Here is a 22,482-nt window from a genome sequence, read left to right as displayed (position 1 = left end):
TTACTTACATAAATTTGTATGGTTCTATCAACATCCTAGTACTTTTATAATGTTACAGGACATATTTTAATCAACATCACTGTGCTTTAATGGGAGAGAGTGTAATACATCAGTTTGCCTGTCTTATTGCAATTGGTGATGTACTATAATTAGCACACTGGAAGAATTGGAAAAGAACCCTACCAAAATAAAGAGGGAGAAAGGATTAACACCCCCCCCCGCCTTTGCCTTTTCCCAAACTTCATGCTAATTTGTTTCAGTGGGTTTTGTTGAGGTTTTTTTTTTTTTTGTGCCAGTAAGTCCATATCTGTCCTGTATGTTAGAAAGGATCCTTTTCATATAATTATACACTCTCCTTCCCTACCCAAACTTCTGTGAAAATCTGTCAGAGTAGTAATTAATTACGGTTTGAAATGAATCCATTATCCATCTTGTTAAGAAACAGTTTCTCATTGTTTCTTGATATTTTATGACAGTGAGTAGAAATAAATGGGAGAAGAAAGGAAATTATTTAAACACTTGTTAAATAAGCAGTGCTTGAGTGCAGGGAGTTTGTAACACACTGGTAGCTTCTGCCTGCATGTAGTGCTGCTCAGATACTTCTGTTGTGCTTCTATGCTTCAAAACTCAGGTGATCCAGTATTTGTTTGACTTTGAGTGCTCCATCTCGGAAACAAAGAAAGGCAGTTAGGATAGTTCTGCAATATGCTTGATTTTGATTATAAATTCCTGTTCTTTAAGGATCGAGACACACAAAAGATCCAGTGGATAGATCGTTTTATAGAAGAGCTTCGCACAAATGACAAATGGGTCATTCCTGCACTGAAACAAATTAGAGAAATTTGCTCTTTGTTTGGTGAAGCACCACAGAACTTGAGGTAAGAATGGAATGCAGATAAAATTTTGTCTGTGAGGTATGGGTTGGAAATTTTTTTTTTTTTTTTTTGCAAGATGTTGGGGAAGTCTGGGTAAAACCATAGCCTGTTGCCACCCATCCTTGTTCTTTGATGATAAATTCTTGCAGGTCATCTAGTTTATATGCTTAAAATCAGAAGTAACTTTGTGGTCTGGGTGAAATTCTCTACTGATTTTTCTCTCCTGAATGGAATAGATTAGAAATGTGTGGAATTTGTTTTATTGGGGTGAGGGGTTTTATTTGTTTGTTTCTGAAAGGAAGAAATAATGAGAAGCCTTTATCAGTTTGGACTTGTTAAAATATACATGATTATTTTAATTATTTTAAATGTCTTCTCAGTAAGAAAGACTGAGTCCCTAAGAGTATTTGTATTCACATCAGAATTTTTACAAACTCCTGAAAAACATTGTTGGCTTATCAGTGCTGCACAATTGCTTTGTTTCAATTCTTGTAAGCAGATAAAGTATTCAAGTCAATGTTGCTATTACAGTCAGCTCACAAAAAGGATCAAATCAGGGAAAGTTGAGGAAAATAAGCCACAGTTTGTACAATGGTATCTTCTTACTGATAGCATTTTCAGGAGCTGTGATAATGTTGCATTCCTGGCTTCTGGAGTTTTCTTTATTCGTTTGGTTTGCAGGATACTGCTCCAATTTTCAGTATATTTTAATTCCTTACAGTTTTTCATTAATGATTATTTGAGGTTTATCCAAAAAAGTCACAAAGTTACCTTTCAATTAGCAGAAAAGTCTGTTTTCTGTGTTGTGGAATCCTTAGCCTTTTTCATGCTGTAAAATCCAGGCAAACCAAGCTACCTGGTTATTCAGGTTGAATGCTTTTAGCACAGTGCCTTAACAAAGATACTTTGCTTTAAGTAATTAATTACTGAAGCACTTCAAGCATTCAAGACACTGATTTAGGTTTCTGCTCCAGAGTAATCTTGTGGGGAACTAAACTTCTTTTGATTGTGGAAATGTAGGTTTCCTGTATGGTCTCTGTACAGTTAAATGGTTTGAATGTCTCTGCTCTTTTTTTTTTAATCTGACCGTTTCTTCCTCAGATTTCAGGGCAATCTGCATTGCAGTATGTAATAGCACCTTATTTTTATGCTGGAATTGAAAACAAATATGGCAGCAAAGTGAACTTAGAATTGAATTTTTTAATCAAGGAACTTAAAAACCCTTTGTTAGCAAGATACTGTTGAGGGAGTTGTTTTGGTCAGGTGGTATTACTGCCCAGGTAATTGGACTGGGAAATTTGCTGAGGGAAAACATAGTTTTGAAATAATCAGTGACTTTCCAGTCCTCTGAGTTTTCTCATAACTCTTAATATTGATACAGTTTGGAAACTGTAATGCATGCATACAATGCCTCTACCTATCAGCTTCCCTTATTTGACTTAAAACTTTAACATCCTTCTAGACTTTGGATTGAAAGTAAATCCAAACAGGTATTTGAGACAACTGCCTCAAAAACATGTCACACAGCACATATTCTTTATGCTGCTCTTTTGAGGTGGGTCAGCTGACTGGCACTGGCAATGGAAAGTTCACTCCAGATCAGGAAGTGCTGCTGATTCTTGGCAAAAATCTGTATAAATTATCTTATGCCATTGGCACTGTAGAAATTCTTTTGAGGGGGAGGTTTTTAATTGTTGCTAGTTATTCATGCAGTTGAACAAAGTGATGAATTGGTTATACAATTGCTGTGGCAAAATTTAGCTCCCTGATCACAAAGAAATGCTGCATGTGTCAGGAAGTTCAGCTTAACCAGAATTGCAACAGAAAATAATATTTATTTTATTATGGGGGCAAAGATGCTTATTAATACTTAGGAATAGTCACCTTTATTACTCATAATATTGACCTTTAGTTTACAGACAATCGTCATAATTCTCTCTGTGTTGGGTGGTAGAGCCTCCTGTAGATCAATATCAAATGCTTAAGTTTGACCTGTATCTACCTGAGCAGTAGAAGACCAGTCTCTTAAATTACTTGCCCAGGAGAATTAACTGAACACTGAGAGTTCAGTGGTTTCATAGTGCTTTGAGACAGCAGTGATGCTTCAAGTCACTTTTTAGCCTAAGTAGTGGAATTTGTGGGGATCGGTCGCTGCAATTTGGATTTTTCATCTGAATAATCTGCACTCTTGTAGTGGTACATTGCATTTGTCCAGTTGGCACAACTGTCATCTTCAAAAGCTGAGTTATAACTCACCCAATACAATACTACATATATATGTGCAGATAAATAATTCTTTTTAATAAATTTAAATTACATTGCTTGGAATTTTGTCTTTGCCAGTATTTTTCTAACAAACAAGAATTCTAGCCATGTCCTTTTTCATAATTCAAAATACTTTATCATCCCTTTCAAAATGTTATTTTTTCTTTTTATACATTGACTTTTGGTATCCATTTAGTATAACACAATGAAAATATGAGTTTTGCTGTTGACTTCAATTTTTCAAGCTCCTCAGTTATTGCACATTAATGAGTGTCTAGTAACTAATGTGTAATAATATTAAAGATTCAATTATTGTGTCCCAGGGGTAACATCATATTAGTCTAACTTTAGATGCATAAGGAAAATATTAATTGCATATAGACTTTGTCTTAATACTAGAAAACATTCTAGAAGCTCTTGTCAGATCAGCTTTTTTCCTGTGCCTAAAGACAATAATTTTGCCTTTGGGTCCATCCTAGCAGTGAATCAAAATAATATTGGAAGTGTTGCTCATGATCACTGTTACAACTCACAGCTCATAACTCTAGTTATTTCAATTAAGCTTTTCAAAGTCATTGCTAACCAAGATGGATCTATGTGCAAATGTACTATTTGTGCATGTGGCTGAGAAAGGAGAGAAATAAAAAATATCTAACACAGAACATTGTCGTCTTCTGCTGGTAAAGCTTTGGTTTTGCTGTACTGTGTGACACTGATACAAATGCATAATATTATGAATATAAATAAACACTCTAATATCTTTGATTCCACAAAACACCCCATCTTGGTTCTGTTTGTTTCTTTAGTTGTTTGATCATATCTATTTCCCAAATAATCAGTGTTCTTATTTTCTGTGACCCTTTGTGGATGCAGTTCTCTGTCTAGAGGTAACATCTTGGGTAACCACTAAAGTAGACATCCAGCCTTTTGCTGGATTTGCTGCTGCCTTAGTCTCAGTAGGGAGGTTGGTGGAGATGGAATGAAACATAATCAGAAAGTTTCTTAAAATGAAATCTGAGAACCTTTTGAATCTATGAAGTCCTGTATGTTTTCTTTTTTCATGCTTCCATCCATTTAGTTTTCTGTCTGAGAAATGTCTGGGTATTTTGAGTGTTTTTAACACAATTTGTGTTGGAAATGCTCCTTTCAAACTATTTTAGAAAATTCTGCATGTTATGAAATTTAATAATCTGAAAACCACAGTGCTTAGCAGCCCAAAGTCTGTTGGATTCAGATAACAAAATTACTGGCAGGGTGTTGGTGGCTTCTGTCTTTTAAATGCAGATGGACCCTGATCTTTGGCCAGTGAATCAATTTATCTGTTACTGTTACATCTACAGTGAAATGTGGTTATCAGCTGCAAAGATCACTGCCAGCTGATGCTGGAATTGGGATTTCTTGCCTTCCCCACTGTTCTCTAAAGGTGTGGAAGTACTGTGGAGTGCTGTAGGCCATGTGGTATGGACACCCAAGATCTTTCCCAGGAAGGATGAGAATTCCTACCTGTAATCTACTCAGCTAATTCTGAGGTCTGCTTGTTTAAGTGTGGAAATAAAGGAGAAGAGGTTGGAAATCAGATCTTTGTTTCTTTAGGGCAGGCTGTGGGATCAGCTGAGTGGGAATGAGGAATGCTGCTCTTCCCCCTGACACCCACTTGTTTTCTTTTTTTCTCTCTTTACCGTGGAAGAGCAGTAGTGGCTTATGCAGTCAAGATCAGTGCTCTGATCTACAGCTACAGCAGTTGAGACGCTTGGAGAGTGTTCTGCAGAGGTGATGAGTCCTCAGGCTCTAGAATTTGATAGTGTTCATGGCATGTGGGTCTTGGACACAAGCTCTGTAGTTTGCTTTTGTGATCTGAATAGTGCTGTTTAAGAGAAGCATTTTTGGTAATTTATTTCTTTGGGATATTTCCTTTCTTGAACTTTTCCGGGGGCTTTTAGGTTATATGCTCTGTGTAACAGGTTTTTTTGCTAGTACCAACATTTTTCCACATAATTATTGCTAGCAAAAAACCAATACTATTTTTAGGGGGATTTAAGTATTGAAATAATTATAATTGGTGTGGTTGTTGGCTAGTGTACTTTGACTACAGTAATGAGTTTTACTTGGTGTTTTAATGTTAAATGTAGAAAAAAATATCAGATGGCTGTGGGAGAAACCAGGGTTATGCATATTGTAGTTATACTGTAGTTGAGGGTCTCTACTGTGCATTTTGGGCAGGTGTTTATTTATCTTCTGTCTTGCTGCAGATATTCTCCCTCCAGCACACTGAGCTGCTCCCATTGCTTTGATGTTTTCCATACATATTGTAACCATATAATCCTCATAAATTAGCTGCTTTAGTAACTGGTAAGAGCTGTTGATATGTCAGAAGATAGAAAAATATTGCCAGAAACTTAATCTGTGCTCTGTTTGAGATATTGTAGGCAAATGTGGATCTTGCATCAAAGATGTGTCTCTTGATTTGATTTCTGAACTATTTGGTGCAAAGCTTCTTTCTTTTCCTCTAACTATTGTATTTTAATTGCAGTCAAACTCAGCGAAGTCCCCACGTGTTTTACCGACATGACTTAATCAATCAACTTCAGCACAATCACGCCCTTGTTACACTGGTTGCAGAAAACCTCTCTGCCTATATGGAAAGCATGAGGCAGTATGCTAAAGGTGAGTTTTAACATCAAAGTTGCTTCGTGGAGTATAGGAGAACTCCCGTTGAAAATGAAGTTAAAAAGTAAATTCCCATAATAAAATGACTGTTAAGTTTGTTTAATTTTCAAGCATCTGTGGTGTTAATAGCCTTTGTGGTGACTGGGTAAGGAAAGCTTAAAATACTAATTTTTTTCTTTTTTATAATTGAAAATGTGTGTTTTACAGCAGAATATGAGAAAGTGGCAGCCATTGTGTGTGGATTCATAAAAATCATCTTGCCCCACTTAGGCTAGGGTATTTTTTTTTTTTTTGTGGGAAGGTTCTAGTAGTAAAGTTCTAGTTTTGAATTTTGAAGGCTCCTTTGACAAGTTTTTTAATCACCTCAGTTTGCAGCCAATATTTGGAATTTGTCAGGGAGAAGGACTTCAAACCACAGGGATACCACTTATTTTTCCTGTGTAACTCCCACTTCTTTTCAGGCTCTTTACTGTGTTTGCTAACAGTACTTGGGCAGCACATTGTGTTAGTGTTTTTGTATTTTAGGCTAAATCCAGCTCTTTGCTGATGAATTTACCCTCTTATTCTGGATTAACTTTTAGCTACTGAGGTAGAAGCGTGGAAGTGAAGGAGAATGGTGGGCCAGGAAACTCGGTACACTGGACCACAGTTCTTCAAATATAAAATTATGCCAACAGAAGTGAAAGGAGGAGATTTACACTCCTCCTTCCCCACCACTAGCTTTACTGACTGGAACCAAGGACTGTTCTGCTCTGGCCTCATAACAGGCTGGCAGCCTTTCTGTTGCATCTCAAAAATGACACAGTATGTTCTGGAGGGATTCAATGTAGGTCATTCAGAGAGGACAGGATATTTGCACATTGGAAAGCTTGTAGCTACCAGTGCACAGGAAAGTGGCCTTTTGGAATTCATGTGTTTTGGAGTATTAAATTTAAATATATATATGTGTGTGTGTGTGTGTGTATTTATATATGTATTTCATATAGGAGATATCCAGAATACATACTTGGGGACTTGTGTAAGTAGTGGTGCTCTGTGAAGATGGTCACTTCAGCAAGGTGTAGGCCAGTGAGAATAACATTCAGTTAAATCTACATACTGCAACTGTATTTCTCTGTTCAGGAATACATGGAGGGGTTTACCCTCTTTTAAGTACCTTAACCAATTATAGCATTGCACTAATAATGTTAAAATAATACTAAATTATTTGGTCTGTTCTCAGTATTAGTGTAGGAACTATTTTTAATTTATCATATTTTTTAATTCTCAAGCCAAAAGGTCATTTTTGAAAATATTGTTTACATATCAAATTGTTGAGGGCAGAAGAATTAGGCTGATGACTTGCATGATTCTTTTTCTTTCCCAAAAAGCCACATTGCCCTGCCCCTCCCCAACTGTAGTGACTCAGTTAAGCAGTAATACAAACATCTTCAATGCAATAGGAATTACAAATGTGTAAAGGGTTTAAATTTAATCTAATTACAAAGCAATTAAAATGCTCTTTCTTGAGTTGAAGCTGCTGCAGTACTTCTCATTTGTATCAGAGTACAAAAGCAGAAGAATAATAGTGTGGGTTTTTTTATTAGGTACTTTATTACATTATTAAGGGCAACCAGGAAATCTTCCTCATGTTCCAGATACTGTGCCCAGACTGTAATCCACAGTTCCTGTGCAAAAACTCTTTAATTTTCAGTTTTATATACTAAATAGAGCAGAACATAGAAAACTGTGATGTTTGTCTTCCATGCCTTCATGGAGAGGGAGAAAATATGCCAGGGGGCCATATAAATGAAAGGGAATAAATGAAAGGGGAAGAAAGAAGATTATGCATGTGAAGACAGAAAGAACTGGAAGCTGTAGAATTAAGCTTGGCTGGAGAAGGTGAATGAGACAGGAGGAAAATTCAAGGCAAAGATACAAACAGCATAGGTCAAACAAATGCCAGAGAAATAAAAAATCCAGTTGTTGACAGATATTCTTGGCACTTAACACTGCAATTATTATGTAATTTGGAAAATTTAAAATTAATTTTGAATTTGCTTTATGTTTGTTTTCCTTGAAGTCTTCCCTAGTTGTGTTCCACAGTGGAAAACAGTGTTTCTAGTCTTCTGTTATTCACTAATGCATAGTGTTTTCTGGGATACTCCCTTTAATATGTCTGCCTTTTTAGGGTTAAAGGGAAGCCTAATCTATGTTTCTGAATTTTTTCCGTGCTCTGTGGTTTTCCCTTCTCTTGAACTCATCCTTTCCTTCAGCTCTGCAAAGTCCTCCATGAGATGAGACAACTGCTCTTGGATTTTGTAGTCCTGAAGGAGGTCACAGTTTCATCTTTTCAAAGATTTATCAAAGATCTTTTGAAAATTTCAATTCTCCTTTATTTCTTTTTTTCTGCAGTAATAGAAAATCCGAAGTGGTAATGAAATGATTTTGTAGAAACTGTACCATATAATCTTCTGTGTGTGTTTATCACTAATTATATTCAAATTTTCAACCAGTTGTTTTCTGCTCCAGTGTGTAAGAGGAATTTTTAAGGAGATTACACTTTGACTTGCTGTGGGATGTACAGAGTAGAAAATAAATCTGGGAGGTGTAGAAAGAATGTGATACAGAAAATATTTAGGGAAATAGAATTTTTTTTGTAGTTGAGAGTTTTTCTGAATTCTGAAGTACATCCACACTGCCTTTCTGCAGCTGGCTGGATTTGAGTTCTCCTGTCATTGCCTCTATTGGTGTTGTGTCTGCGAATTAAACTCTAGTCAGGAAGAAAAAGCCCAGGTAGTTCCCACAGTGAAAATAAACAAACACCACCACCTCCCCCTCAACAAATCAAAATCAAACAAGAAACCCACCCTCAACACCCAACACTTCAAGTAATCAATTTTATTTTCTCTGCAATATGCTTATCTACCCTGTTTTTTTTTTTTCTGCTGGAGACACTGCGTATTTTACTGGTTTTCTACTTCTAATTCTTAAATAATTTTTGTTCACATACTTTTATGTTATTTCTTCAGATTTTTTCCCACATTTCTCCTTTTGCTAATTGCTCATTTATGATCATTTCATGAAAGTTATGATTTCATTTTTAAGGATTTCTGATGAACTTAATGTATTCAGTTTTGCAGACATTAGTTAACTGCTGGTCTTCTGTTTCCCCTGTCACTCAATATTTAAAGTAGTGTACCTTTTACACTTGGATATAGAGAGGAGTATTTATGACAATTATTTTTCTCTTTATTTTGAAGCATTGATGTACTTTTTCCCCCCTGCCTAATGTAACAGGAGATACTGATTTTCAGCTCTGAAGATAAATTTTAGTGTTAGTCTTGATGTTGTCATGAGATGTCTACCATGGCTAGGTCACCTTAGTTAAAGGCAATCTGTACATCTTTGCAAATAAAAAATAAAGCATTAATTAGTTTATAATGGAGCTGTCATAATGAATGTGTTATGATGAAATACTGCTAGTACAGATGAAGGTAATGCAAGTGCAGATCTAGATTGTATCTCTTTAATGAAAAAAAGATAAACAGCAGCCAACCACCAAACAAAACCACACCAAACCCATGTTCCTGTGAACAAAATTGCTGTTTGATAAGAAAATATTATGCTGAATTTTGACAAAATGTAGGTAAAAATTTGACTTCATGCCTTACTTTCAAAAGACAACTTCTGCTTCTAGCTTGTTAGTATTACAGGCATTTGGGGTTTATGTTTGGAAACTTGCAGTAAATAAAGTTGTCTTATACTTTCTTCCTCTGAGTGATGTTGTGTGCATAGCTGTATATAAAGGTGGCAAAGAAATGGAGTCATGATTTCCTCTGAAGAGGAAAAAGCCTAAAAAACAGAAAAATGAAATTTTTCAGAAAAAGATGCTGTGCAACAAAACTAAAGCATCCTCAGAAAAACAGCACTGGATAATTGAGTTATGTACTTGGTATACTTCTATTTTCAACTGACCTTCTGACTTCAAACTGACTACTTGAAAATAGGAAAAATGTATTTGAATAAGTAGAGTGCAAGTTCTTAATAGTTCTGCAGCACTTTCATTATATTGAACAATGAGCACATAATTGTTGATTTGATTATAGACCACAGGAGTCTTTGCCTGTGTTTAGCAAAGGAAGAAGCATTAACTGGTAGCTGACTGCTGAAAACTCTGTTCATACGCCTCACTGAAAATGTACTGGGCTTGGATTATATTCAGAGTAACAAGTCTTCAAACACATCCTGTCTTCTGGAGTCAGCTTCACTTTTCTGAGTGTGTTGTCTAATAAAACACTTTATTTTCAGAGCATGGTGAGTATGATCCTCAGACTGTGAGACCAGGAAGCCGATACAGTCACGTGCAGGAAGTACAGGAGCGACTGAACTTCTTGCGGTGAGTTTTAACCTGAACGTTTGTTTAACTTCTTTAAGAATCCTTTGACTGCTTTTTGAAGAAAAACGTTTTGCATTTCTCTCTCTTCTAAAGCTTTAATTTGTTTTGTTAACTTCTTTCAAAGCTCAGATGCAAAAATACATTGAATGTTTTTGGTTTGGTTTAATTTCTTTCCTGGAGGGCTTTTATGCTGCTGTTGAAATATTCAAATAAAGTTTATCAGACTCTTTGGAATCCAAGGCTCTTATTCTGCACTAAGATTTGTATTTTTTCCTGTCTGTGTGCAGAACTTTACTGACTTAAATATAGTGGGTGATGGATACAGTTACATTCCTATTGGGGTAACTTAGTTTAAAATTTAAAATATTCCAAGTACAAATATGGCAGTGTGTCCTTACTTGTATCATCCCAGAATTAAATCTGTGATCATAAACTGACACATACTTTCCTCAGTCAGTGATGTGTTGGCAGCAACTGAGCCCCAGAAAGAAAGTGCAATAAAAAATAATTTGGATGATTTTGGCCAGCTCCTGCTGGAGTAAAATAACAAAAAACAAAAGGTTTTAAAACAAGGTTTTAACCGTGTTTTAAATGAGTGAAAATACTTGAACTGTCATGTTTGAATAATTTTTTCCTTGTTTTCTAAAATAGATTTTCTTTTACTTTTAAAAATTTTACTGAGAATTTTCATTAACTAAACTGAAGTGTTAACTGTTTAATGAAATGATACAATAGCACATGGATAGCACACTTAATGTATCACTCCTGCATGTTCAAAATTGTAACTTCCTTAGATTTAAGTTCATTATTTGTTCATTATTTAGGTTCATTAATGTAGAGAAATTTATGAAATTCCATGTATGTCAAATGTAGAATATGTATGTAGCAGTTTCTGAAAAGTAGTGCTATAACTCAGTCCCTGATTTCTTATACATAAAAAAATTAGTAATTAAAATTAATCTAAAGAACTTTGATTATCATTTGTTCCTTCTGAAGCATCCTTAGTGTTAGCTCTCAGAATTGAAGTTCTTAATAATTGTTTCATAATAATTGAACACAAATTAAAAACTTGCTTTAATAAAAGGAAAAATTTCCAGTTCATTGATTTCTGCTTCTGGCTCTGCTCCATGCTATTGATACCTTTTTTTGCAATTTTGCTAAATCAAGTCTTAAAACATATTGAATCATTGCAGAATTAATTTATTCTCATGTGTTGGGACCTGATTTTTAAACTAAATGGTTTATATTAGGAAATGTGCATTTATTTGTATATAAAATGTAAACAATGCTTGGTAATTTTGTGTAAGGCACTTTTTTACTGAATTGTGTTCTTTTTTTGTTTGGAATATAAGGTCTTGATTCATTCAAACTGACTAAAATATCATGGGGCTGATTATGAGTGGTCTGATGATGTAAATGAAGTTCTCATACTTGTGCTATATACATGTATAATGTGCATATCCAACTTTGTGCCTGTACTTTTTACTGAATTGTAACTCTGGATGTGTATTAGACAGCGCTGTTAATTGTCTCTTTGTTTTGCTCAAGATTTTTGTTGAAGGATGGTCAGCTGTGGCTGTGTGCCCCTCAGGCGAAGCAAATATGGAAGTGTTTAGCAGAAAATGCGGTTTATCTTTGTGATCGCGAAGCCTGTTTTAAATGGTATTCCAAACTAATGGGGGATGAACCAGACTTAGACCCTGACATTAATAAGGACTTCTTTGAAAATAATGTGCTTCAGCTGGATCCTTCCCTATTAACAGAAAATGGAATGAAATGTTTTGAACGTTTCTTCAAAGCTGTGAACTGTCGAGAAGGAAAGCTAGTAGCAAAGAGACGAGCCTATATGATGGATGACCTGGAATTAATAGGATTAGACTACCTTTGGAGGGTGAGTTAATTGAAGGAAGCATCTGAAAGGTTAACTGCTAAGACTTTCTCAGTCTCTTTATGCTTTTAGGAATGTGTAATTTATTAGTAATGGACTGAAATTACGAAAATATGCTTTTTCCAACTAAATACATGGCTTTTGACTCCACTGCCTTCCCAGCAAGTATGCAAGTTGGTAACTTTGCAGACTGATGTTAAATGGAAAGTTATTTGAAACATAAGTATATTTATGTATGCACATGAAATTAAAAATTTGCCAATACTGTTGAAGAGGAAAAGTTCCTTCCAGGTGAATTATCTGTAGATTTCTCTTTTTTTCACATGCACATTGTAATTTGAAGCTTTGTTTCATGCACTTTATAAGCTATTCCATGGAATTCCTTCTAATGTGATAAACTGGAGTCATTCTAGATCAGACCAAGTGATCGCTGGTCTGATTCTTCCTCTTATAAGTACAACCTTTTGACTAAACATGGTCGTTTTCTAGGATCTGTAGATTCCATATAACCACCTATTCTCTATACATAGAACTTTCGTTTTCAGTAGAAATGTTGAAGCTTCCTGAAGCTTGCCAAATCTGTTGGTGAAAACCATCAGTATTTCAACTGTAACCTAATTTTTTCACAGTATTTCTAGTTCTCGAGAGCTGCATTAGAGCCCACAATGATGCTCTGTGACATGATTATCATGGCTGTGTGTTTCTAAAAAGGTGTATAGCAGCAGTCTTCAGTAATTTTGGTTGTGGCTTCTTGAAGGATTGGGTATTTTAATCCTGGTGATAATAGTTAAAACCAAAGTAGATCCCAATTTTTGTACAAATAAGTTCACATTATGCTTGTGAACAGAGTCCCCACAGAGTGTTAGCATGTTTTAGTTTTGCCAGTCAGCTTACTCTGATCAGCAAAACTCATGAAGCTTGAGCTGCGTACCCTGCAGGGGTTGTCTGTAAAACCTGCTGTCAGACCTGGTGACTAGTAATTAAAATTTAGATTCTCAGGTTAGAAGCAGAATTCATTTGCTTGTCCCCTTTCTACCCATATTATATACGTGAAAGTTCTGTCTAGTGATGCAGATTGTTGAAGCGTCTGAAGAATTTTTCTTATTCTCTGAAACAAGAAAATTTGCAATGTTATGTGAGCATGAACATATAAACACTACTTTTACTCTGTTTATAGAACATCAGCCTTTTTTGCTAGCTCTGAACTTCAAAACTAGTTAATTATTAATTTTTGCTCATATAATCATCTTAAGTGTAACTTGTATTGATTGTATTTTGTCACTAAGTGTTTTAGTCCCTTGCACCTCATAAAATAATTAGGCATGCTATTGTATAAGTATCGAGATACTTATGTAGTAGTTTTTGTTTGCATTTTTACACCAGCAAGTTTTAAGAAATGTAAATGCTTTTTTTTCAATTGTGCTAGGTTGTGATTCAGGGAAATGATGACATTGCAAACCGAGCAATAGACCTTCTTAAAGAGATCTATACTAATCTTGGCCCAAGGTTACAAGTTAATCAGGTAAGAAAAAGCAACAAGAAGACTGAACAGAATAAAAATTAAAATAGCCTTAAAAATAGTCTTTAAATAATAGTCTTAAACATCAATTTGGTGATATTTTTGTAGTTGAAAGATTTGAAAACAGGAAATAGTTTCCATGTTTTGGTGGGTGAGTCCAGCTGTCAGATTCTGGGCAGATGCAGAACTAAAGTTTTTTCTCATATTTACGGATTGAACTCTCATTAATTTTTCCTGCTAAGTTCATCTGCTGTATTTGCTCTTATTACTCAGAAAACAGGTAATGTCATAAGAGGAAAGCCTTTTGTTGCACTGCAAATCGTGGCACTTACTCATATGAGTGTGTTCAGGGGCTGGGTCTGTGGGGTGTTGTCACAAACTAACGTAACCTCTCTTTTCTGGCATGCCCCTTACAAAGGGTCACTGACTTTCTATGTAGTGGTCAAGCTGAGGTCTAGCAAATCAGATATTATCTCCCTGCATTAATATTTGCTGGGAGCTGTAGACAGAGAAGAGATTATGGGTTTCTGGAAGGGAAAGGGATGTCATCCACAGGGTTCTTGACAAGCTTGAGTAGTGGGCCCTTGAGAACCTCGTGAAGTTCAACAAAGCCAAGTACAAGGTTCTGCAGCTTGGTTGGGGCAATTCGAGGCACAAATACAGGCTGGGGGATGAACAGATCAAGAGCAGCCCTGCAGAGAAAGACTTGGGGGTGTTGGTTGACAAGAAGCCCAACATGCACTGGCAGCCCAGAAAGCCACCGGTGTCCTGGGCTCCATCAACAGCAGCATGGGCGGCAGGTCCAGGAAAGGGGTTCTGCTCTTCTTGTCTGCTCTGGTGAGACCCCACCTGCTGTACTGCGTCCAGCTCTGAGACCCCTAACATAGGAAGGACATGGACTGCTGGTGAGAGTCAGGGTCCAACCCAAACCATTCTGTAATTATGTGACTGCGCAAATTTAGTGAAGGAATATTGTCCTTTGGGCAATCTCCAGTTGGTAACTTCCCAGGTGTATTAAAACTGATATTCTACTTGTCTTCAAAAACACTTTCATAATCTTCAGAGCTGCCAGTCTGCCAGGTCCAGCACAGCTGCTCTAGGTGGTGAATTCACAGCCATTCATGCTGTATTTTCCTGCAGTGGCAGATGGCTGGAGCCTTCTCTCTTGCTGTAGGTCTGGGCTTACTAATCATGCGTTGATCTGTCCATCTGCACATGCTTAGCTCTGACACTTCCAGAAGTGCTGGATTCACATGCACACAAGAATTCTTTAACATAGTCTGAGAGAAGGAGAAAGTGAAAGTTCAATTCAGTGTTCTTTAAATTTTCACTTTTTCTGTTTACATACAGTATGGTTACAGCTGCTGGTGACATGAGATTATTGAAGTGCACGCTAAATTAGAGCTACCTATTGATGGGAGTTGCTGGAATAAAACAGGTGTATTGAGTAACTTACCTGTTTCAGTTTGGGGCATTTTTTTTCTCTACCATTTGGTCCTCCTTCTGAAAAGATGGATTCTAATGTGTCTTGTAATTACACCAATTTCTTAATGTAATTAGGTAGTGATTCATGAAGACTTCATTCAGTCCTGTTTCGATCGTCTAAAAGCCTCCTATGATACATTATGTGTGTTGGATGGAGATAAAGACAGTATCAACTGTGCAAGACAAGAAGCAATAAGGATGGTGAGAGTGTTGACTGTTTTAAGAGAGTATATAAATGAATGTGACAGCGATTACCACGAAGAGAGAACTATTCTACCTATGTCAAGGTATGTGTAAAAAAGCAGTATCATGGTTTTGATTTCTTCTAAACTAAAACAGTACTATCTGTTATCCTTGGCATTTTTACATTCTAAATGGTTTCTATTCAGGAAGTGGTTTCATGGTGTTTCAGAATACCCTTTTCTTTGCTAATATATGAAACTGTATTTAAAAACTTTTTTTTTGAAAGATCAGGCAAATACAAGTACATATGAAAGGGGCAGCAGGCCTAAAAATAAACTTGGTGGTTTCTTCTATAACTAGCACAATGTACCTTGAGGCTCAGTTGTTTTGGATATAATTCTTTATTTCAGATAATTACTTAAAAGCAGTACTGTTCTTTACATTAGCATTGGCAAAAGTTTTTTGATTCTCATAGTCTTATTATACTACAAAAACATGTTGTAAATGTATATGTTCAACCTTCCAGAATTGTTTGTAGAGATCTCAATCTTACTTTGCAAGATTAAATTTTTTATTATCTCTAAGTTAAATATTCTGTAAGCTCCTCATGAGGAGGGGAAGAAGAGAACCAGTACTTTGAAGTATATTTATTTTCTGTACACTCTTCTTATACTTGTCCTTGAGTGAAAACTTAGCTTAAATCCTTGGTGTCTCTATGGATTTATGATGCAGCTAACGTATTTTTAAACATGGTGAAGATTTTTCATCCGCTTACTTTAAATCACCTTTTTGTCAAAAAAATTGAAGCAATTGCTATTTCTTCATGGTGTGTCTGTAATTTGCAGTGTTGCTACAGCTTTTTTACTGCATATATTGATTGATTGATGAGTCCTAACAAAGTTTTCTTTTTGATTGTGGGTACATCTTTTTTTTATGGGCTGCTTATTTGATTAGACTATTCTTTCACAGGCCTTGTTAGCAAGGAGCTTTATGAGGAGGTTTTGCCTTTTGTTACATAGGATTAGTTTGTTGGGCTTATCTGGGCACATCTTTCCTAATGAGGTCTCTGCTATTGTAGGGAGTGTGATCACTGCTAATGTGAAACCATTTCTTCCTTTTTTGACCACTTCAAACTTTCTTTAAGAGATTGTGATTTTAAAAACTGGAATTCTAGCATAAAACTTATAACAGCTTTTGGCAGAAGAAGCCATTAAGGCTTGGCAACCTGATGGATTTTTCTGATCTTGGTGTATTTGAAGCTTGAGTTGCCTTGCTAAAAGAGCAAAACGTCATTTCCAGTCTGATTAAAGTTTGTTTGCACATTTTGATCAGGAAGTTACAAGACAGAGAAGAGATCTAAAACTTTATAAGAGACTTCTAAAATTTCAGTCAATGTTCCTAACCTGACTGTAAATTTGACCACATGATTAATGCATTTGTACTGAGTGTGGCTTATTGAAAGATTTTGTGTTTGTTATTGCCATAGTTGCTGGGGGTTTCACAAAATCTTACACTGGAAAATACCATGTAAAGACTTGATGCTGAAATACCTGCTGCAAAAAATGCAGGAAGGAAAAGAATTTATTTCATGAGCGCAAGAATAACTTTTGCTTTTCTGTTTATTTTCAGAGCTTTCCGTGGTAAACATATCACACTTGTGGTTCGTTTTCCAAACCAAGGCCGGCAGGTGGAAGATTTGGATATCTGGTCGCACACAAACGACACGATTGGCCAAGTGCGGCGCTGCATCCTCAATCGCATTAAAGCCAACAGTGCACACACAAAAGTAGAGCTGTTCATTGGGGGTGAGCTGGTAGACCCTGCAGATGACAGAAAATTAATTGGGCAGCTGAATCTCAAGGATAAAACGGTAAGTGTTGCAGGCTGGGTATTTACATCAGTTCAGATGTTCCTTCCCCTTTGTAAATGCTTGAAAAATATCATGCATGGTGTCATTTATTTTTGTGAAATTTTTCTATTCTTCCTTCTCATATTATGCCATTAACATTATATCAGATGCTTATTTGTTAAAGATTCCTAATCTTTGGAGAGTATTAAAACTATGATTGTGTTTTTCAGCTAATTACAGCTAAGCTTACACAGATAAATTCTAATATGCCCTCAAGTCCAGATAGTTCTTCTGACTCTTCAACTGGTTCTCCGGGCAACCACGGCAATCACTACAGTGATGGTCCAAATCCAGAAGTTGAAAGCTGTTTGCCTGGAGTGGTAAGCATTTTCTGAATTTAACAGTTCAAACGTGTTTTTTCTCACACTTTGTCTTTGGCTAACAATTTTTTTTTATTATTTGCTTATTTTAAGATCATGTCACTGCATCCTCGATACATCTCTTTTCTTTGGCAAGTTGCAGACTTGGGCAGTAGTCTAAATATGCCACCTCTTAGAGATGGAGCTCGTGTTCTTATGAAGCTCATGCCACCAGGTAAAACTTAACTTGATCCTTTTTTCATCTTGTAATATGCTGTAAAATATTTTCTTATCTGATACATAAAAGTGAAGATAGGGGAGTATTTTCTACTATCTGATAATTTATTGGTATTGTAATTCATTACTGTTATCCTACTTAGGACTGTAAAAGATTTCCCAAGTGGTTATTTCTTATCTGATACATGAAGTTGCATCATTTCCAGTTGGTACTGGGGTTCAGTGCCACAGTGCAGTGAAAATGGGGAGCATTGTATTTTAAAGTGGTTTTGTAGCACTGCTTTAATAGGATCGCTTTTGACTGTAACAATCATTGGAGAACACTCTGTAGTCTGATTTTGTCTGTAAGTTTTTGCAGCTGTTCTGAGACACTTACATTTTTTCAGATTTATAATTGCAAATAATACTGGCTTGTTGTGGAGTACTTTTGCTGCAAAATGCTTATAAGTTGTGTTTTTATTGCAGATAACACTACGGTCGAGAAACTAAGAGCAATTTGTTTAGATCATGCGAAGCTTGGGGAAAGCAGCCTTAGTCCCTCCCTTGATTCTCTATTCTTTGGTCCTTCTGCCTCACAAGTGCTGTACCTAACAGAGGTTAGTGATGCTTTGCCTGTTCTTTAAAAATTGTCAATTCTCTCTGTGGCAGTTCTGTCTGTAACATTATGGAAGCCTAAGATCAAATTCTGGTTTGAAATTAACAATTGAAAATAATAAACAATTTACTGGCATAAACGTGGATGGCCAGTGCTTCAAAGCATTGCTTTCGTAGTAATGGTACAAATTCTCATGGTCAGTGATCTATATCCAAGCTGGTGCATTTCCATTATTTAACTCTGTATTTTCTTCTACAGGTAGTTTATGCCTTGTTAATGCCTGCCAGTGCACCTCTGGGAGAAGATGCCAGTGACTTCCAGTACAACTTCCTGAAAAGTGGTGGTTTGCCTCTTGTGCTGAGCATGCTGACCAGAAATAACTTCCTGCCAAATGCAGATATGGAAACTCGAAGGGGTGCCTACCTTAATGCTCTAAAAATAGCCAAATTATTGCTAACAGCAATTGGATATGGCCATGTTCGAGCTGTGGCAGAAGCTTGTCAGCCAGTTGTGGAAGGCACGAGTACAATTTCACCGGTAATATAAATCTTCCTTTCTGCAAATAGCAATGTGCTCTGTGTTTTATAATGTGTGCAGCAACATCTCCTTACTTTTCCTTGGCAGTCTGTCCTTTGAGTGCATTTCACATCAAGGACTCATGGTACTTTCAGATAATGTTTTGCAATTCTAAAAAAGAGATCAACTTACTAAACAAATCCCATTCGTTGGTGACTGTATAAAGTTAGGTGTGAGATGCACTTGCTCTGTATATGATTTTCAATGGTTTGCATGATTGTCGGGACAGGTAGCTTCTCATTTTTAACTCTATTCATCCTTCTGAACAAAATGTCCAGCACACAGCAGGATAAACACATCATGTGATGTGTGAGCAGCTGGCTCACAGGCTGGGCACAAAGGGTTGTAGGGAATAGTGACAGAGTGGTGACCTGTCACAGGTGGGGCTCTGCAGGGCTCCATCCTCAGCCCTGTGCTCTTCAGCATCTTCATAAATGACCTGGATGCAGGACTGGAAGGGATACTGAGCAAATTTGCAGATAATACAAAACTGAGAGGAGCTGTGGATTCCCTGGAGGGCAGGGAGGCCTTGCAGAGAGGTCTCAACAAATTAGAGGAGTGGGCAATCACCAACCATACAGAGTTCAACAAGGGCTAGTGCCAGATTCTGCACCTGGGGTGGGGCAGCCCTGGATGTATGGACATGCTGAGGAATGAGATGCTGGAAAATAGTGACACAGAAAGGGACCTACTTGGGTGGTCCTGCTTGATGGCCAGTTCAATATGACCCATCAGTGCCCTGGCAGCCAGGAGGGACATCTGTGTCCTGAGGGACATCAGGCACAACATCACCAGCTGGGCAAGGCTCTGCTCTGCACTGCTCTGCACTGGGCAGCCTCACCTCGAGTGCTGGGGGCAGTTTTGGGCACCATAATCAGAAAGATACAAAACTCTTTAGAGAGCATTCCAAAGGAGAGCCACAGGCATGATGTGAAGGGCCTTGAGGGGAAGCTGGGTGAGGAGCAGCTGAGGGCACTTGGTCTGTTCAGCCTGGAAGAGACTGAGGGGAGACCTCACTGCAGTTACAGCTTCCTCATGAGGGGCAGAGGAGGGCAGGCACTGATCTCTGCTCTGTGGTGACAGTGACAGGACTTGAGGGAATGGCCTGAAGTTGTGTCAAGGCAGGTTTAGGTTGGGTATCAGGAAAAGGTTCTTCCCCCAGAGGGTGTTTGGGCACTGGAACAGGCTCCCATGGCAGTGGTCATTGCACCAGCCTGACAGAGCTCAAGAAGTGTTTGGACAATGCTCTCAGGCACAGGGTGTGACTCCTGGGGATGGTTCTGTGCAGGGCCAGGGGTTGGACTGGATGATCTTTGTGGGGTCTTTCCAACTCAGCATATTCCGTTATAAATGTGAATTCCCCATTTGTGAGGTTCCATCTTAAATAGTTTCTTGATCTATCAACCTGTCCTCAAGAATACCCAAAGAGCCCCACTTCAGAGCACTTAATTCCAAAATACTGACTGAGATCCATCTCTGAATTGGAGAAGTAATGCCCCTTAAATCTCAAATGTAAGTACCTGTTCTGGTTAGCTGCATCTGTTAGAAGATACATAATTATTTATTTTTCAAGTAAATCAAAACTCTTAATGATTACAAAGAAGTGAAGATCCCCTTTTTTGTCTCATGTTAGCGCATAATAGGAATATATTAAGGCAGGTATGTTTGCCATCTTGTCTTTCATCTTTTAAAAATGAGTAAATTTTACTGTCCTGTTTTCTTACAACAGTTATTTAAAGGGCAGTTTGGGACACACATTGCATCACTTGAGTCTTGGAGTATTATTTGAAACAGACTTAGGCTGACTTCTTAGGAGGTGGTAACATTTGTCCACAGTTGCTTACTTTCACTATTTAGAGTTACAAACATCTGATTTATTAGTTACTGATTTGTTGGAAAAAACAGATATTCTTGCTGTCACCACCATCCTCTTTGAAGGTCTTTGGTATTTTTTATTCCCCTGGGATGCAGGTGAGATTTGTTAAAACATTTAATTTCTCTTACCTTAAGCATAAGTACCAAAGCATAATTTCTGTCTTGGCTTTCCATCAGTATTTAAAAGAAGTAGGCAGTCAAGGTTATGTGTCTGTAGTTTTTCAGTTACTGGTTTGTTGCTGTCACTAGTACCTTTAAAATTGTTACTTTCTTCCTTATTTTCATAGAAGGTTGAATTAATAATGTTAAATACAGTGTTCAGTACACAGAACTGATTTACCCCACATATATTACTGTTGATCACTTCCAATGGCATCCAGTAGCCGATTGACAGTGGAGGCTTTGTAACTTTGCTCTCTGAATCAAGGGTCTTAGTGAAGCTGGCAAAGCAAGGGATGTGACCAGCACCAGACCTTACCCAGCAGCCTCACAGTGTGTCTTTTGAGCAGCATTTGAGATGGGCTTTTTGAATGACCTGGTACAGGAAAATGAAGAAACTCTTCTGTTTTAATTTGTAACCACAGCACACTGTCTTTTGTTTGTCTGTGAGAAGGAAACAACCATTTCAGGTTTTGTCAAAACTGTGGAGCTCTGGCAGACTAAGGGAGAGAGGGATCTATGCTCAAACCAATCCAAAAAAAAAAAGATAAAAACTTGTCTTGCTGTTTCTGTTTTGAAAATATTATAAAAAACAGGAGGGGTAATTTAGAACAGAATTCTTCAAGAGTAACAACTCAAATGATTAAAATGTACTTCAGTATAACAAAAACTGCAGCCGTATTCTGTCTGGACACTCTTACCTAATCCAGAGGGAGCCCCTGTGTTTGACCAAACCCTTTCTTTCCCACATCTACTGAAAGGGAAGGAGGCATTGTAACAGAAAAAAATTCTATTAGCTTGAAATAATCTGATCAATAAACAAGCCCCCAAACCTAGTAAGTTTTGACCAAGTGCCTTTCCTTTCAACTACTTGTACTCTGTGATTGTCCACTGCAGCATAGTGTCTTCAGGTGTGATGGTATCTGTTTGAAAATGAGGAGGTTTATTTATGTTGGCCTTTGCACTAAGTTTTCCTTCCAAGATCTTACTTACTTCTACCAAACCTTTCCAAGTAACTTTAGATCTTCATATCTTTTTGCTTTTTTCCCATGTAAAAGTAAGTATGAGAAATACTTTCTTCCAGATAAACCAGGCTACGCATGACCAGGCAGTGGTGCTACAAAATGCCCTACAAAACATTCCTAATCCAACTTCAGAATGCATGCTGAGAAATGTAGCAATACGTCTTGCACAGCAAATATCTGATGAGGTTGGTGAATTCCTTTCTGTATCACCTTTTTCCTTATAGCATCTTTTCTATTTTCTTAATCCTTAAATTTGTTGCTTTGTAAGACACAGATTTTCCTTTTAAAATGTTTTAGGTGATGATCATATGAAAGAGAAAAATCTCAAATCATTGCTAGTGTATCTTTATATATTGAAGATGCTTTAATGACTCAAATGAAAGCCTCAGTAAGGTTAAACAATGTGCTTTGCAAACATAGTGGTCTTATGTGTGTGGTGTGGCCAAAACCCGTTTGGATCTGGAATCAGGAGTCTTGTTAGAGATCATGTCAGTGAATTCAGCTGAGTTCAGCAGGAGCTAAAATCATGACTGCTTTACCATCCTCT

The 22,482-nt window shown here is 37.1% G+C and overlaps 1 protein-coding gene across 4 annotated transcripts in view; it reads left to right on the top strand.

The window, feature by feature from the left end:
* USP9X (ubiquitin specific peptidase 9 X-linked) overlaps positions 1-22,482 on the top strand; it is a 98,074-nt gene that overhangs the window by 42,375 nt on the left and 33,217 nt on the right. For all 4 annotated transcript variants that reach the window (XM_038150331.1, XM_038150324.1, XM_038150348.1 and 1 more), the window contains exons 13-24: positions 742-878; positions 5,671-5,804; positions 10,098-10,185; positions 11,734-12,076; positions 13,500-13,595; positions 15,153-15,364; positions 16,890-17,130; positions 17,340-17,489; positions 17,583-17,703; positions 18,171-18,301; positions 18,559-18,837; positions 21,995-22,120. In XM_038150331.1, coding sequence (XP_038006259.1) covers positions 742-878; positions 5,671-5,804; positions 10,098-10,185; positions 11,734-12,076; positions 13,500-13,595; positions 15,153-15,364; positions 16,890-17,130; positions 17,340-17,489; positions 17,583-17,703; positions 18,171-18,301; positions 18,559-18,837; positions 21,995-22,120 — 2,058 coding nt within the window. The remainder of the gene's footprint in view (positions 1-741; positions 879-5,670; positions 5,805-10,097; positions 10,186-11,733; positions 12,077-13,499; positions 13,596-15,152; positions 15,365-16,889; positions 17,131-17,339; positions 17,490-17,582; positions 17,704-18,170; positions 18,302-18,558; positions 18,838-21,994; positions 22,121-22,482) is intronic.

Source organism: Motacilla alba, chromosome 1 (assembly GCF_015832195.1).
Source record: "Motacilla alba alba isolate MOTALB_02 chromosome 1, Motacilla_alba_V1.0_pri, whole genome shotgun sequence".
Classification (NCBI taxonomy): Eukaryota; Metazoa; Chordata; class Aves; order Passeriformes; family Motacillidae; genus Motacilla; species Motacilla alba.
This window is presented reverse-complemented; position numbering and strand designations above follow the sequence as displayed.